The sequence below is a fragment of the Amblyomma americanum genome, chromosome 9, assembly GCF_052857255.1.
Source record: "Amblyomma americanum isolate KBUSLIRL-KWMA chromosome 9, ASM5285725v1, whole genome shotgun sequence".
In the NCBI taxonomy this organism is placed as follows: domain Eukaryota; kingdom Metazoa; phylum Arthropoda; class Arachnida; order Ixodida; family Ixodidae; genus Amblyomma; species Amblyomma americanum.
The window spans coordinates 133539349-133556457 of record NC_135505.1 but is presented as its reverse complement, the minus strand read 5'-3'; the positions used below and the strand labels follow the sequence as shown (position 1 = coordinate 133556457).

Genomic DNA, 17109 nt, shown 5'->3' with positions numbered 1-17109 from the left:
GCCTTATCCAAGAGAACCTGACACTGCACTGTAAACAAAGCCTCTGTCCAAGAGAACCTGACACTGCACTGTAAACAAAGCCTCTAATTAAAGATACCCGCCGCGGTGGCTCATGGTTAGGGCGCTTGATTACTGATCCGGAGTTCCCGGGTTCGAACGCGACCACGGCGGCTGCGTTTTTATGAAGGCAAAACGCTAAGGCGCCCGTGTGCTGTGCGACGTCAGTGCACGTTAAAGGTCCCCAGGTGGTCAATTATTCCGGAGGCCTCCACTGCGGCACGTCTTTCTTCCTTTCTTCTTTCTCTTCCTCGTTTATCCTTTCCCTTACGGCCCGGTTCAGGTGTTTAACGATATATGAGAAAGATACCGCGCCATTTCATTTTACCAAAAACCAATTATTATTGTTATGTTCAAAGTTGAACTTCATCCAACAACAGACACTGCGAGACCACTGACGGCCTGCAACAGGCAACCAATGATACTTAACTCTGTTGCTACTGTCTAGTGCAACTACCGCTAATATTATTAATCTCACTCGGTATAGGTACTTACGCAAGTGGTAGGACTAAGCAGCTCTGCCTCCAACAGAGCGGCAAAACAGTCAGCCTTCCCACCGCTTTATACCGCGAGCCAGTTTAGCACACTCAGTGGCCGTGACAGCAAACAAGGGCCAAAGAAAAAAAAAAGGGCGACTATTTACGCCAACACGGTTCGGAAGGACTGCTCCACGAGAACCGCGGCCAGTCGAGGCTTCCAAACAAGGGCAAGAGACTGTCATTGCCACGTCCTCAGCTACCCTCCCGTTTTCCTTATACGTGTGCAGTCAGAGCGACCGCGGCTCTTTTTGTGCTTTGTTTTGTTTACTTGTGTGTTGACTCGCTCCTTCGAAGTCGGAAAGTGCTCGGCGTGTCTATGGCGCACGACTACGGCTCTGTGTAGCGGGGAGGCCACCGGTCTGAGCAAAAACAACTCCCCGCTGGGATTTCCATGGCGACCGGGGCTCGGCGATATCTCGGACGACCTCGCCGACTCCACACGCACACACGCGCGGTCACCGCGGGGCTTCGCTTTAGCGCCGGAAGCTTGACCCGGCCGCCTACGCTCTGTGAGCGTAGCTGGACAGCGCCCCAGCTACGCGTTGAGCGTACAGGAAACGTGTGAGGGTCCGCGGTATATTCACTAATGAAAGTGGCGGAGCTCTTGAGATACCGGCTGGCTGCGAATGGCCTGGTAGATGATTACCAACTTTCCAGCTGAATTAGCTTATCATGGTGATGGGGGGGAACACCCCGGCGCAGTAGAGTAAGACAGGAGGGGGACAGTTTTCATTCGTGTTACCTCTTGGTTTGATTCTTTGGCCCTAAAAAAAACAGCGCAATAGACAAAGACACAACGAAAAAGGTCAGGCCAAGGGCTGACTGTTTTTTTTTTCTTTCACGCATTTTTTTTTGAAGATTTTGCTCACCCACTTTCAAAGCATTATATTCTGCTATCCTTTGACGGTGGCTTTCTTGTTGTTGTCATATCCAACATTCTTGGACAAGAACTTTTAATATTGAGAAATCGTAAGGTACTGTTCAACGGAATGGTCCATTCTTCCGATATGCAGCAAAATTTTCTACAGTTCTTTCAACAGTCGCATCGAGCAGTTAAGTCTGCCATAGAAAGCCCATGTGAAACGTTTTTGACGATAGCAAAAACGTTAATAGCAAAAAAATGCAAGCCTGCAGAAGAGAAATCTGTAGATATATTGATTTTAATAGTGAAATCTTAGGATATATAAAAAAATTCCGCTCATAAACTCTGTCCCGTTAAAATATGATTTTGTCCAGAATTGTTGAGTATGTGTTCTGTACTCCGTTCGCCCCCTTCAGCTCATTGAAATAGCGATTGTTATGTTTATATTCCTTTACTGCAGCATGAACCGCGTATTGGCATAAGCATGAATTTCGGAAATGAAACGGAAAGGAAAAGGATAGGAGATGACGTTAAGGTTCAGAGAGAGACTCGTGTAGATAAGTGGAGAAGCTCTAGTTTAGAATAAGCATGGTGAAATCAAGTGAAGAAAATGAATCTGTCCGGGAAGCGTATTGGTGAACATAAATAACCGACGACCTATTAGAATAACAAAGTGAATACCGGAAGGAAGCATACATAACTGCTGGCGGCGGAAAGTGAGGATACGGCAGGTGATATGAAAAGAGTGGCTGCAGGATAGGGTGGCCTCGTTAAGAGCACGGCTTTTCCTTTACCACGTCTTTGTCCCGTTTTAATACGTTGTCGGTGTCAGTGATGAGCGCTCTCAACTTGACGCTTCAGTGAAACCGTTCACTCAATTGAATTCGTTTATTTTTCAGAGCGGTTACAGACACAACTGTGAAGGTTCCCGGGGCAAAAGTCGCACTCAGCAACTTTGCGAGGCCCAGGGGCCACACTACAAAACAGCAGCCAACGCAGGTCATGAAACGATAAAAAACTACATACTCAACAAATCTGAAAGAACACGTGAAAAGATATTAGCATCAAACGCACGCATCATGAAAAAAGAGTCTATAATTAATACAGAAACACACAAACACAGAACGATGGAATTCATTTAACAAACAATAATAAAACTCACAAACCAATAATAGCTTCCAGCATGTCAGAGAGACACGTATCGCTTCAGCCGAGGTTGGAAAAAAATTTTTAAATTCTTTCTCAGATGAAAAAGACTCTTTTGGGTATTTGTTTATAAGCGGTGGTAGGTTATGTTTTAATTACTGAAACTTGTGTTGGGTGCAGGAATAGGGAACTAACCACTATGGAAGGTTTCTAATGCACAAATTTGTTGTTCGCTGCTGTAATGATGCCACAAGTTTAAGAAAATTTGCAGATTTTGCAGAGCCGAAATAGACCCCGTTTTACAACTGACGTTCATAACAACCTTGTTCACCTTCAGATCTTCCCCCACACTGTATTGCCAGCTCTTCCTGACTCCTCCTTTCGGCTTCTTGCCACCAAATTCAAGTTTAATCGCCTTCTTTCTCATGTATTCGCTAACGTCCCTCATGATTACATGACGATGCCATCGCATCTTTATTTTTTGAATTTTGCGTTCAGTATCTATGAATTCGATCGTTTCTTGTATGTGGTCGTTCCGGCTTCTGTCCTCTATGTGACTCCACACATCCATCCCAGCGTCCTCCGAACAAGGCTAATAGAAGATAAATGCGAAGGCTTTTGTCCCATTCTGGAAATAGCCTTCACGCTGCAGGATGACCACGTGATTTGGGTTCACCGAATGCTATATACCGTTCTAATCTATTGTTCACTATCTCCGTGATATTCTAAAGTGAGGTTTTCAGCCTTAAGAGGTTATCCTCGTGTACCTCGTAGGGCCAAAACACCTGAAGAGCACAACTTTTTCTCTCTTGCTATTTTTCGTTGCTTACATTTTCGCGCGGCAGAAGTGACGGTACACTCTAAACAGAAAGGTGTTAAAGGGGAGTAACCAGTCCTCTAGCATACCCTAGAGGTGGCTTACACCCTTCTTACTCTCGTGTAAGCGTACTCCTGTTTAGAGTGCAGAACTACGCTCCCGCAAGTACTTTAATCTTCTAACGCGTCGCCCAACTGAAGAGACCCCGCTTTGTTCTGGTACACAACTTCGTGAGATTTCTTTCCCGTGTTTCCAGGCCTTATTGTTGAATGACTGAAGACAAAAAAAAAAGTTGTCAACACGACGATACGCCCCCTGCCGTACCATCTCTGAACAACAAACTCCCCTTTCTCTTCTTTTCACTACCTATTTTTCATTTCCTTTACTCTTTTTAAACTGCTTCCTACTGAGCGGATTTCGGTCTATTCTCCATCGTCCTACTGCCGGTAGATGCCGCTCGTAATGGCGAAAACCGTGTGGTTGGTTCGAGCCGTTATACGAGCGCGAACAACAACGAAAATGTTTTTAAAGGCATCGTCCCAAAAGTTAACTTTGCTCAGGTATGAAACGCAACAAAAAGCAACGCAGAAGAGTCGTAAGGAAAAAGCGGGGACAGCAACACATTTAAAAAAAACAAAAAAAAACCTTTAACGCAGTTTTGAAAAAAGAACACCTGGGAAGATTTCCAATTTAGCCGTTTTTACACTGCGTTTTGCTTTTTTCTTCAACTTCATGCACAATCATGCCGCATCAGCTCGACGGCTTCCTCAACAAAGCTGGTCATAAAAAGAGAGATTTAAAAAAAAAAGAAACTCCATTCCCACGGGCCGTTTACAACGGAGTTACAAAAGCTCATAATTTCCCTTCCTCACGAACGCTCTCGAGAGGGAGCTAGAGAAAAAACATTAAGGGGGGGAGGGGGAGTGTTTTTTTTATTCTTTTTCGGATTTTTAGAGTAAACCCCATCTCACGCTGGTTTCTCGCAACAAAAGTGCCTTGTACCATGCCGTGGGTTGCGCCTTTTGGGTTCCTGTATTTTTTTTTTTGTAGAAGAAAGCACGTGTAACTGCAGACGATGCAATCCACGCAGCCGGTAATGTAGTTGGCGCTTTCTAAATTGAAATTTATTTCCAGCCCGAAATTACATGGAGACCGACATTTCAACCGCGGCGGCTGCGTTTTTATGGAGGAAAAACGCCAAGGCGCCCGTGTGCTGTGCGATGTCAGTGCACGTTAAAGATCCCCAGGTGGTCCAAATTATTCCGGAGCCATCCACTACGGCACCTTTTTTCCTTTCTTCTTTCACTCCCTCTCTTATCCCTTCCCTTCCGGCGCGGTTCAGGTGTCCAACGATGTATGAGACAGATACTGCGCCATTTCCTTTCCCCAAAAACCAAGTAAAAGTAAAAAATACCACTAGAGAGAAGCTGGGTAATAATAATAATAATTGGTTTTTGGGGAAAGGAAATGGCGCAGTATCTGTCTCATATATCGTTGGACACCTGAACCGCGCCGTAAGGGAAGGGATAAAGGAGGGAGTGAAAGAAGAGAGGAACAAATAGGTGCCGTAGTGGAGGGCTCCGGAATAATTTCGACCACCTGGGGATCTTTAACGTGCACTGACATCACACAGCACATGGGCGCCTTAGCGTTTTTCCTCCATAAAAACGCAGCCGCCGCGGTCGGGTTCGAATTCGGGAACTCCGGATCAGTAGTCGAGCGCCCTAACCACTGAGCCACAGCGGCGGGGCGAGAGAAGCTGGGTAAGAACAGAAAAGGAGTTATAAGGAAAGAGTAACCGCCTCATTCTAGGGGGACACCTGAGTCGCTCCTTGGAGGGAAGGTATGGAAGAGGCTGAAAAGAGGCAGAGAGACATGGGACACCAGAAAAAAGGCGCGAAAGGTGCCTTCCCCGTTAATCCTTTACTTCCCAAAACAGCGAGCAAAAGGCACACTTAATGACACATTGCTATACAGGTAAAGCTGTCAAAAAAAAAAACAACGCCTATTTTCTTTTTTTACATGACAGCGTATACACCTCGTTCGGTCCAAAAGCCGTCCGCGGAGTTTAGCAGTCGTCGCCGCGTGTCGGAAATAATAGAGGCTGTGTAAAAAAAATCGTATCATGGTAATTTGTGGTTCTAGTGATTGTTGATTGATTTGTGTGTGCTGGCGATGACGATTTAATTATATCATTGTGGCTCCTGATCCGGAGTTCCCTGGTTCGAAGCCAACCGTGGCGGCTCCGTTTTTATGGAGGCAAAACGCTAAGGCGCCCGTGTGCTGTGCGATGTCAGTGCACGTTAAAGATCCCCAGGTGGTCCAAATTATTCCGGAGCCCTCCACTACGGGACCTCTTTCTACCTTTCTTCTTTCGCTCCCTCCTTTATACATTCCCTTACGGCGCGGTTCAGGTGTCCAACGATATATGAGGCAGATACTGCGCCATTTCCTTTCCCCAAAAACCAATTATACTACGCCATTTCCTTTCCCCCAAAACCAATTTTCATTGTCACTAAAAGATTAATTAAATAAATGAAAAAATGAAGAACTTTGAAAAGGTGGGGTTTAAAGGTGTCAAAATGATCAGAATGAAAAAGTGGCAATTAAGAAAATTTAGTGTGCGTACCTCATCAATTATCTAACTGAAGTGATTGAAAAAAATGAAAATTCGTTCAAAGGTGTTTCTAACTGGCAAGGCGTCGCGTCGAACGGGCGATGGCGTCCCGTAAACCCCATGACAGCGCTGCAACACGACGTCGTGTTCCACTCTTAAAGGCAAAGCTTAATTGTCCATTTTTTTTTTGCAGACGCAAAAAAGAGATCCTAAGAATTTCTTTCCGTATTTAATGGTCGTACCTTTTGAATCCGCACAACAGATCACTCTTCCTGGATAACATTAAAGAGCACCCGAGTATTTATGAGCATACCCCTATACATGCCTCTGTGCGGCGGCAGGTATAGCGTATATTAAAAAAAGTTCACAAAGACGCCTCATAACTTAATGTGCTGGCGATGCGGTATCAACAGACTTTGTCGATACCATTACCGAAGGTGACGTCACTTTTCGTGTGGTAACGCCGCTTCCAGTCCGGTGAAGTCCTTTCCCTTCAGCCACTGGTAACTATCCGGTATGAGGACGTCACTTGTCTACCGTACATCACTTTCCGGAATATCCCTTGTGTATAGTCACGTGAGTCAGGTGGGGCACGGTACGCAGCTATAGCAGTGACTTCACCGCCCATGAAACAGCCAGTAAATAAAAGCTCCATTTTATGCAGCGGGACTTTTGGTACAGTGCGGGAGACTGCTAGTTCTCCACTTCGGTCAAAATGTTGATCTGTAGAGCTAAAGCACAAATCCGGAGGTTCGCATCTTCTTTCACTCCCTCCTTTATCCCTTCCCTTACGGCGCGGTTCAGGTGTCCAACGATATATGAGACAGATACTGCGCCATTTCCTTTCCCCCAAAAACCAATTATTATTATTATTATTATTATTATTAGCCCAGAAAAATCGTCCATTGCCGATGTATGTACTCAAAGAATAAAAAGAGGAATGAAAAAACAAACAAATACATATCCCCAACTGGGAGTCGAACGCGCGGAGGCGCAAACAGATCAGCTCCAAAGGCCGCGGCGCGAGAGCGCTAGACAAAGCTGCACTTTTTTCTTGTTGCCTGTTTCGACAGTTTGCGCTAAATGTGTTACTAGGCTAAGCTGCCCCACACTTTCACGCTGTGATGACGAGATGTCTGTCCTCAGGCTTAATGGCTGTGCACTGCGGAGTGACGTTCGCTGTCTTCATCAACTTCCGTCCGCTCCGTCCGGCGGCACTGCCCGCGCATCGCCGTCTTCTACGTAGCACAAATATGTTCTTTCGTAATGATTCGAACGCAGTACACATTCTCTGTAGTACTATTTTGTCTTGGTATACTCAGCCCGCGCAATTGCCTCACGGAAGCTGTTGCAGCTTGCGAGCTTGCGTTTAAAATAAGAACGCTGCTTTACGTAATTGGAATCCTTAAGCAGACATTTCTACGGGCTGTCTTTCAAGGCGCTTCTACAAGTTCCGCACTGACCATTTATTCTAGACAAAAATATTTAAAATATAGGTAATTGGTCTTTACTAATTAAGTTTCGAGAATCAAAATAACGCTGATTACGTCGAGAGTCACTCAGCAACACTCATGTAGCTTCACTCGATTCGAACACTGGTATTTATAAAAATCTGTTTTCTTTTAGCTGGGTCATCCGGTACAAAATAATTTCACTGTACTTGTTATCTTTAAAGCAGCTTCAACATAGTTGTCTGTTCTTGCCTTTCTATCCAAAATCAATATCTCACGCTCGCGGAGGCCGCGTTTCGATGGAGGCGCATCGCACAGCACCCGTGTGCTGTGCGATGTCAGTGAAAGTTGAAGATCACTAGGTGGTCGAAATTATTCCGAAGCCCTCCACTACGGCACCTCTTTCTTCCTTTCTGCTCTCTCTCCTTCCTTTATCCCTTTCCTTACGGCGCGGTTCAGGTGTCGGCAGATAAGTGAGACAGATACTGTGCCATTTACTTTCCACAAAAACCAATTTTCAATTTTATCTTCACGCTTGCATATCAAAGCATTTTCGTCTGGAAGAAGAAGCTGGATTGGGTGAAGAAAAGGAAGATGATCGAACGTTCTGTCACGTGCCAGCTGCGCGAGCAGAGAAGCCATTTTGGGCCGTGGCAGGATTCCAATGCACATTGAGAACGCTTGCAGGGCAGTTACGACTCCTTCGCTCGACGCCCGGCCTAGCGACCGCGCAACTTGGAAGGGCGTGGACATGGACACGGCGGCGGCTGTCTCCCGAGGTCCGCATTCCATGATCCTGGACGCTGTTGCACCCCAAGGACTAAAGGCTCTGCCACCGCGTCTTCTCGATTGCCTGTTCTACATCTCGTCGGAGGACAAAGAGAAGTGGCTGGGAGACTGGATCCGAATGCTCTCCAGGCTGTCCGAAGGCAATGACGGTGGGGGCGTCCAGGCTGAAGGTACCCCAGAGGCCGTGACACTGGAAGACCTGTTCTCGAGGTGGCCTTTGACCAGCCTGTACCAGGACAGGAAAATCACGGAGCCGGCTCTACAAGAATCCAAGGCTGCTAGAACCAGGTGGCTTGGACACCACTCTCTGTTCGCCGCGCTGGCCTGGATGCCTGGAAGCATGGTGGCGGGTCTATTGCCCTCGTCTACTGAAGCAAGTGACGTGGCTGCTCCAGATGACCCACCAACCTCGGGTACTACTTCATCCGGGTCCTCGACTCAGACAACACCAACTGTCAGCCTGCATCAGCTAACGGTAAGGCCGAAAACTTGTAAAGACCGCACGTCCGTCTCAAGAGATTTCGTGGTCTCCTCTGTTGGGCGATGGGACTGCTACGCCTGATTTTAAGGCGAAAGGCTTTAATGGCTCCTACTTGCGGCCATAACCGTGTCTGATCTCAGGTCACGTCCGGTCTCAAGCCATGTCACACCGAGGACTAAATTAACTCGATCAGAAAAAAAAAACTATCGGCGTGACAGACAATTCGTTTCTTTTCCAATAGTCGCTGCTTGTTCCCAGGCGTTGTGGCGTTTCTTCCAAGTGTTCCGCAAGTGCGTTCGAAGAAATTTTCTTTTTTCTCACGACGTTCTTGTTTCCCCTAAAACCGCTTTCGAAGCTTCCGCTTTCGCGAATGTAACCAAAATTAATGTGGATTAGCTCAGAAAATCTAGGATATACAAAGCGAAAGAAGGTGTTCACTGCGTTAATTGACGTTGGCGTTAAGAATGTTCTAGACGGCGATGGCTTTGAGCAAAAGGGCGCATAAATGGCTCCCTGGATATGCGGACGCCTCATTCGTGTTTTGATACATGTGGCGGTGGTGAGAGAGAGATTTGGTCTGAATGCATTAGCGCTGACAGCGTTGTGGCTGACATACTGCACTGCAGCAATAGCTAGGCCGCAGCGTTCATTTGGTGATCAATCTCTCGCGATCAATCAGTAACTGCCTGCCAGCTCCCAGGGTGGCAGGGAGGGCGCGCTGCCTATCCAGTGTGCGGAACGCAATCAAAGCAGGCTTTTGCAGTTGGACACCAACGCCACATGCAGATTGAGGTCTGCACTGACCGACCGCGGCGGCTGCGTTTTTATCGAGGCAAAACGCTAAGGCGCCCGTGTGCTGTGCGATGTCAGTGCACGTTAAAGATCCCCAGGTGGTCGAAATAATCTCTTTCTTTCTTTCTTCTTTCACTCCCTTCATTATCCTTTCCCTTTCGGCGCGGTACAGGTGTCCAACGATATATGAGACAGATACTGCGCGATTTCCTTTCCACAAACACCAATTATTATTATTATTCTTCTAATTATTATTATTATTCCAGCCTCCTGAACGCCGATCAGGAATGATGACACCTTAACGCTACCCGCCGCGGTGGCTCATTGGTTAGAGCGCTCGGCTGCTGGTGGTGGCAGAAACATTGCCAAGCAATACAGAGGGGGGGGGGGGCAGCAGACCCCCTAAAATGGCACGAGGCACCCCTTAGGGGGCTGCCCTTACAGGGCAAAAGACAAAAGACAGCTCTTGCAGGGCTATCCACTTCAGGGCGCCGGTAAATTATCCGGCGCTGGTCAGCAGCAGCGGAGCTGGCCAGGAGAGTCTCCCAGTATGACCCCGCCGTGGGTGGGGATGGAGGGTGTGGGAAGGTAGGACATGTGAGGAGGTGGCCAGGAGGGTCTCCCAGTATGACTCCGCCGTGGTTGGGGATGGAGGGTGTGGGAAGGTAGGACATGTGAGGAGGACTTGAAGCAAGTCCCCCGGTTTCCCGTAGAGCGAGCTTACAGGAAGAGAGGAACTGATTGGGGGTAGCGGGCAGGAAGGAGAATGTGTAGGGAGCAGTTCGGGTCTGGAGTCGGCCCCAGTGGGAGGCCTGGGTTAATGTTAGGGAGGGAGTCGGCGGTGCGTAAACGCACCGGGTATCCAGGTAGTAGGTAAGAATATCTTTGAACGTAAGCAGACAATCCTGGGATGGTGGAGGAGGTCCAACTCCGGCCCGGAAAGTGAGACCTAAGGCGAGGGAGTGGACCTCCTCGTTACCCGAGAAGCTTGCATGTGCGGGGGTCCAGATAAGGCTTACGGGGTGGGCGGGGTGCCAGAAGCGTAGAAGCTGAGCCGCGGTGCGGGATATCAAGCCTTTGGCGAAATTTAATAGGGCGGATTTTCAGTCGGAGAGAATTTTGGTGGCAGAGGTGGAGACGAGAGCGGGTGTAATGGCCCCTTCCTCTGCAATTTCCGATGACTCTGCGGTGACGCATTCTGATGCGATTACTCGGGCCTGAGAATTAAAGACGGCGAGAACCATGCGGGAGCCCGACGAGTACGCTGCCGCGTCCACGTAGGCTACCCCGCAACTGTTGCCGTACAGCTTGTGCAGGGCTTTGGCGCAAGCTGCCCTGCATTCTCCGTCGTGCTCGGGGTCCATGTTATCAGGGATCGGAAGGATGATAAGATGGGAGCATAGGTCTGGAGGTAGGGGAACCCCCTCGGTAGGATGAGTGATCAGGGCGATGCCTAGCTGACAGAGCAGAGTGCGGCCTGCCGCAGTACCCGACAGGCGAGTCAGCTGTGCTGCTAGGGTGGCTTCTGCCAGCTCCTCAAACGTGTTGTGGGTACCGAGGTTGGGGTGCCGGGTAGTAGAGGTGCTGAGGCGTAGGCGGAGGGAGACCTTCGTGCAGCTCCTGAGGAGTGCGTTGATGCGGACCCGCTCCTTCTGCTTTAGGGGGAGGTAGGGGAATGAGTACGCCGTGCGGCTCGTGATGTAAGCTTGGGTGAGGCGGAGAGTGTTCCGGTTCGCGCCGGTTCGCCACGCGCCGAATGAGACGGGTGGCTTGCTGGGCTTGGGTCTGGAGAGTTGGATGGTGTTGCCATGCGCGCCGTGAAGTGAAGGACTCGGCTGCTACTGATCCGGAGTTCCCGGATTTGTACCCTACCGCGGCGGCCGCGTTTCGATGGAGGCGAAAAGTTAAGGCGCCCGTGTGCTGTGCGATGTCAGTGCACGTTAAAGACCCCCAGGTGGTCGAAACTATTCCGGAGCCCTCCACTACAGTACCTCTTTCTTCCGTTTCTTCTCGCAGTCCCTCCTTTACCCCTCGCCTTACGGCGCGGCTAAGGTGTCCACCGATATGCGAGACAGCTAGTGCGCCATTGCGTTTTCCCCAAAACCAATTTTCAATCTTTCCTAACGCTCTCCTGTGTATCACACAACCAATCGTGCGCGTACCACTAAATGACAGCGACGCAAGCAGCAACACCGCGCTAAAGGCTTTCGCCTCACTGCAGTTTAGGTAAAGAAAGCGCCCCCTGGATCTTTAATGCTCCCATTGCTCTTCTTTTTTTTTCCAGAGGAGCCGGAGAAACTTCAGCTGCTCACTGTCCCGCCAGAAATGTTCTTCTGCGGCGACTCAGTGGAGCCAGCGATGAACGACGGGTCTTTGGACTCCTGTGCGAGCAGCGCCACCGCTGCTTTTCGCGCAGCGCCCATAAGGGCAGGGCAGAACTAGACACGGATTTGGGCGACTCGTGGCACCGGTTGGGCGCGTGTCACAAGCCCTGCCGGAGGGGAAGAACCAGGTTCTGCGCTCAGTGCTGTCCGCTGGCAACAGACATGTCAGTTTGGTCTCTACAAGTCTCCGCCTGTTTGCAGTCGAGCACCGCTCTTGGCTGCGAGAGATTGCCCTGCATAATGCGCGCCTCATTCGAGCTACTGACACCTGTCCTCGATACCGCAACGACTATGAGCCGTTAACTTGCGCAGGGGCGTTTCTTCCGTCTTTTGTTATGTCATTATTAATTGGATTTTGAAGAGCACATGATATGAATTGGGTTTTTTCACTGCCCTCGGATGCCTGAGGGTGTAAAGAGAAATAAATGCGTAATATTTCCGGAAAAAGTTGTAGGTGTGTCAGTTTGCAACCAAAGGCTGACGAAGACAAACGCAGCGCGAAGTTGCGGGATGACGCGCCTATTTGGACGAACAAATGAACCACTGAGCGGATGTCAGAGTTCGACCTTCTAAAAGGAGAGCTTAAAGAGCGGATAAAAAAAATATTGACGCCAACACGGAAATCACGCTTCTCATGTGCACATTTGGAGCTTTATATGCTTTGACAAGTCCGTACATTACTGAATGATCGCGAACTTTGAGATCATGTGTTGCGATCCTTTGGTAATAATGTACCATTACTCAAGTCAATCGCTTATTTCTATTTAATAGTGCAATATTCATATAAAGCTCTCTGACCGAGTGTCGATGCTGATATGGCAGCAAAATCATCCGTTGCCTGTCAGGCGAGCGCTCCGTTGTTGCTGTTGCCTTAGTAACAAGGCACATACCCACTGCGGGGTATAGGCCAGGTTTTAGTGAGGAGAGCCAAAATAAGATGGGTAAACTGGAGCAAAGCTAATGGTTGTGCCTTGGGTAACATATCAGAATAACTAAAGAGGAAAACAACGAGAAGATCAGAGAATTGAATACATGAAAATTACTGAAAGATCTTTTAAATCCAAAAATTTCGGATACAAGTAGCAAGGGAATCTCTCGGTAGCTCTTGTGTAATTGTGGAGGTATTCGCAAACTAGATGCAATGAAAAACCTCTGGCGCTCGCACCGAAGGAGACGAGAAGCGGGACCGACGAAGTGAGTTCCAATTTTGTAACGGGAATTTCTATATGCGTCCTTCTCTGATGTGCAAATCTCCGGCAAGAGAGTAGGATTTGCTCAATGTTTCTACTTCTCAACAAGCCGCGAAAAAATTTGTGGAGTGAGTGAGTGAGTGAAAACATTTGATTTCCAAAGGGATTCGCGGATCGAAGGCTCCGTCGTCTTCGTGCTTGCGCCGGCGACTAGAGTCTTCTTTCAGCAAGGGTGGGCCCCTATTCCAAGGCTCCACTGAGTCGTGCTGCACCGATCGCGTGCTCTATAAAGGCCCTCTGGGCCGTGAGCTCGCTGCTGGTGAGACGGCTCTCCCATTGCTCCGCACTCGGGTAGAATTGATCCCGCTTCTAAACAGGTAATGATTTAAGCCGCGGGCAGTGCCGCGGCACTTCCCGCTCATCGTCATCTACGTAGCACATATCCGTATTTTCCCCCCGATTCGAATGAAGTACACATCCTCTATGTGTTTTTGTTTCTTTTTGTTCACTGAGACCCGTCTTGGGACACTGAGCCCGCCCCATTATTTCGTTGAAGCTCTTCCAGTTTGCGAACTTTAGGTTAAAAGGCGCTGCTTTTCGTAATTGGTATTCTCGTGCAAACATTTCTGCCGGCTGTTTTTCAAGGCGCTCTGCAACTTCCGCATTGACCATTTATTCTTGACAACAATATTTTAAAAATAAGTAATTGTTCTTTACTAAGTTTCCAGAAGAAAAATAACGCTGATTACGACATGAGTCACTCAAAAGCACTAATTTGGCTTCACTCCCGTAGAACACTCATATTTATAAATATATTGGTTACTTTTAGCTGAGCCATCCGCTACAATGAATTTCAGGGTACCTTTCACCATTACAGAAGCTTCAACATGGTTTTCTGTTCTTGTCTTTCTATCCACAATGATGACCCGTCTCACGCTCCCATGTCTAGCATTTCCTTCTGGAAGATTATGTTGTTGTTGTTGTTGTTGTTAGCCTATCAAAAGATGGCACATACCCACACTGGGGGATCGGCCAAGAATCGGGTGGCTATTCACCTGAACGCAGTTAACAAAAAGGAAAAGCACGTGGGAGCATAACACCGGTGAATTTTTCGTCATGAACAGAAAAGGGATGAGTGTTTTGATTTTAAAATTTTAAGAATAATAATAAAGAGAGTGATTAAATATTAACGCTCTTCAGTCTGTCCGAAGGCAATGAGGCTGGGGGCATCCAGGCTAAAGGTACCCCAGAGGCCATGACACTGGAAGACCTGTTCTCGAGGTGGCCTTTCACCAGCCTGTACCTGGAGAGGAAAATCACTGAGCCGGTTCAACAAGAAGCCAAGGCTGCTGGAGCCAGGCGGCCTGACTACCAATCACTGTTCGCCGCGCTGGCCCGGATGCCTGGAAGCACGGTGGCTGGCCTACTGCCGGCGTTTACCGCAGCAAGTGCCGTTACTGATATCAGCTGGCGCACCGATCTCGGTTACTACTTCGTTCTGGCCCTCGGCTGAGACAACGCCAAATGCCAGCCTGCATGAGCCAGTGGTAAGCCCGAAAGTTTCTAAAGACCGGACGTTCGCTTGAATAGACTTCGTGGTCTCCTCTCTTAGATGACGGAACTGCTATGGCCGACTTTGATGCCCCCATTCCATTCTTTTTCTCCAGGGGAGCCGGAGGCAGACGGAACTTCAGCCGCTCGCTGTCCCGTCTGAAAGCTTCCTCTGCGGCGACGCAATAGAACGAGCTATGAAAGAATTTTTGGCTCCTGTGCGAGAAGCCCCACCGATGACTTTCATACATTTCCCGTAAGGGCAGGGCAGAACTAGACATGGATTTGGGCGACTCGTGGTACTGGTTGGGGACGTGCCACAAGCCCTGCCCGAGGAGAAGTGCCAGCATCTGCGCTCAACGCTGTCTGCGGGCAAAAGACGTGTCAGAATGGTCTCCACAAGTCCCCGGGCCAGCTTGCAGCAAAGCACCGCTCTTGGCTGCGTGAGATCACCCTGCTTGATGCGCGCCTCATTCCAGCTATTGACACTTGTCCTCGATACGCCAGCGACTATAAAGCATTCACTTGCGCAGGGGTGTTCCTCCTCCTCCCTTTATTTCTGTCATTATTCATTGGGTTTGAAGAGTACGTCTTATGAATTTCGTTTATTCATTGCTCTCAAAAGCCCGAGGACTTTAAAAGAAATAAATGCATAATTTTACGAAAACAGTTGTAGGTGTGTGCTTGCGACCAAAGGCTCGCGAAAACAAAGACCGCGCGAAGTCACGGGATGACGCACCTAATTGCATGAACAAATCGGCCACTGAACGGACAGTCGACCTTCTAAAAGGAGAGGTCAAAAACCAGGCGCAAAATATTGACGCAAACACGGAAAACACGCTTCCCATGTGCACGTTTGGAGCTATATATACTTTCAAAAGTAATAATAATTGGTTTTGGGGGGAAAGGAAATGGCGCAGTATCTCTCATATATCGTTGGACACCTGGACCGCGCCGTAATGAAAGAGATAAAGGAGGAAGTGAAAGAAGAAAGGGAGAAGAGGTGCCGGAGTGGAGGGCTCCGGAATAATTTCGACCACCTGGGGATCTTTAACGTGCACTGACATCGCACAGCACACGGGCGCCTTAGGCGTTTTTCCTCCATAAAAAAGGTCCGTATATTACTGAATAATCGCGAACTTTGAGATCATGTGTTGTGATCGTGTAATAAGGCACCACTGCTGAACTCGTTACTCAACCCGGTTACGAAGCCGACCGCGGCGGCCGCGTTTCGCCTGTGTGCTGTGCGATGTCAGTGCACGTTAAAGATCCCCGGGTGGTCGAAATCATTCCGGAGCCCTCCACTACGGCACCTCTTCCTTCCTTTCTTCTTTCACTCCCTCCTTTATCCCTTCCCTGACGGCGCGGTTCAGGTGTCCACCGATATGTGACAGATACTGCACCATTTCCTTTCATAATAATTGGTTTTTTTGGGGAAAGGAAATGGCGCAGTATCTGTCTCATATCGTTGGACACCTGAACCGCGCCGTGAGGGAAATGATAAAGGAGGAAGTGAAAGAGTAAAGGATGAAAGAGGTGCCGTAGTGGAGGGCTCCGGAATAATTTAGACCACCTGGGGATTTTTAACGTGCACTGACATCGCACAGCACACGGGCGCCTTAGGCGTTTTTCCTCCATAAAAAAGGTCCGTATATTACTGAATAATCGCGAACTTTGAGATCATGTGTTGTGATCGTGTGATAAGGCACCACTGCTGAACTCGTTACTCAACCCGGTTACGAAGCCGACCGCGGCGGCCGCATTTCGCCTGTGTGCTGTGCGATGTCAGTGCACGTTAAAGATCCCCGGGTGGTCGAAATCATTCCGGAGCCCTCCACTACGGCACCTCTTCCTTCCTTTCTTCTTTCACTCCCTCCTTTATCCCTTCCCTGACGGCGCGGTTCAGGTGTCCACCGATATGTGGGACAGATACTGCACCATTTCCTTTCATAATAATTGGTTTTTTGGGGGAAAGGAAATGGCGCAGTATCTGTCTCATATATCCTTGGACACCTGAACCGCGCCGTAAGGGAAATGATAAAGGAGGAAGTGAAAGAGTAAATGATGAAAGAGGTGCCGTAGTGGAGGGCTCCGGAATGATTTAGACCACCTGGCGATCTTTAACGTGCACTGACATCGCACAGCACACGGGCGCCTTGGCGTTTTTCATCCATAAAAACCCAGCCGCCGCGGTCGGGTTCGAACGCGGGAACTCCGGATCAGTAGTCGAGCGCCCTAACCACTGAGCCACCGCAGCGGGTATTCATTTCCTTTCCCCAAAAACCAATTTCTTTTACGGGTGCGGTTCGGGTGTCCACCGTAAGGGAAGGGAAGTGAAATAACGTTGGTTTTAAGGAAAGGACATGATGCCTGTTTCAGATATCTCGGTGGACAACCGAACCGCGCCGTAAGGGAATGAAAATGAAAGTTGGT

General features: G+C 48.7%; 2 protein-coding genes across 2 annotated transcripts in view; one reads left to right on the top strand and one right to left on the bottom strand.

Moving 5' to 3' along the window:
• Window positions 1-17109, bottom strand: part of LOC144104431 (cGMP-inhibited 3',5'-cyclic phosphodiesterase 3A-like) — a gene marked incomplete in the record, with an annotated part of 296611 nt that overhangs the window by 174045 nt on the left and 105457 nt on the right.
• LOC144104432 (uncharacterized) lies at window positions 8039-12032 on the top strand. The gene is made up of 2 exons (XM_077637422.1): window positions 8039-8753; window positions 11836-12032. The coding sequence occupies exons 1-2, from the start codon at window positions 8154-8156 to the stop codon at window positions 11911-11913; spliced, it is 678 nt and encodes a 225-aa protein (XP_077493548.1). The 5' UTR covers window positions 8039-8153; the 3' UTR covers window positions 11914-12032.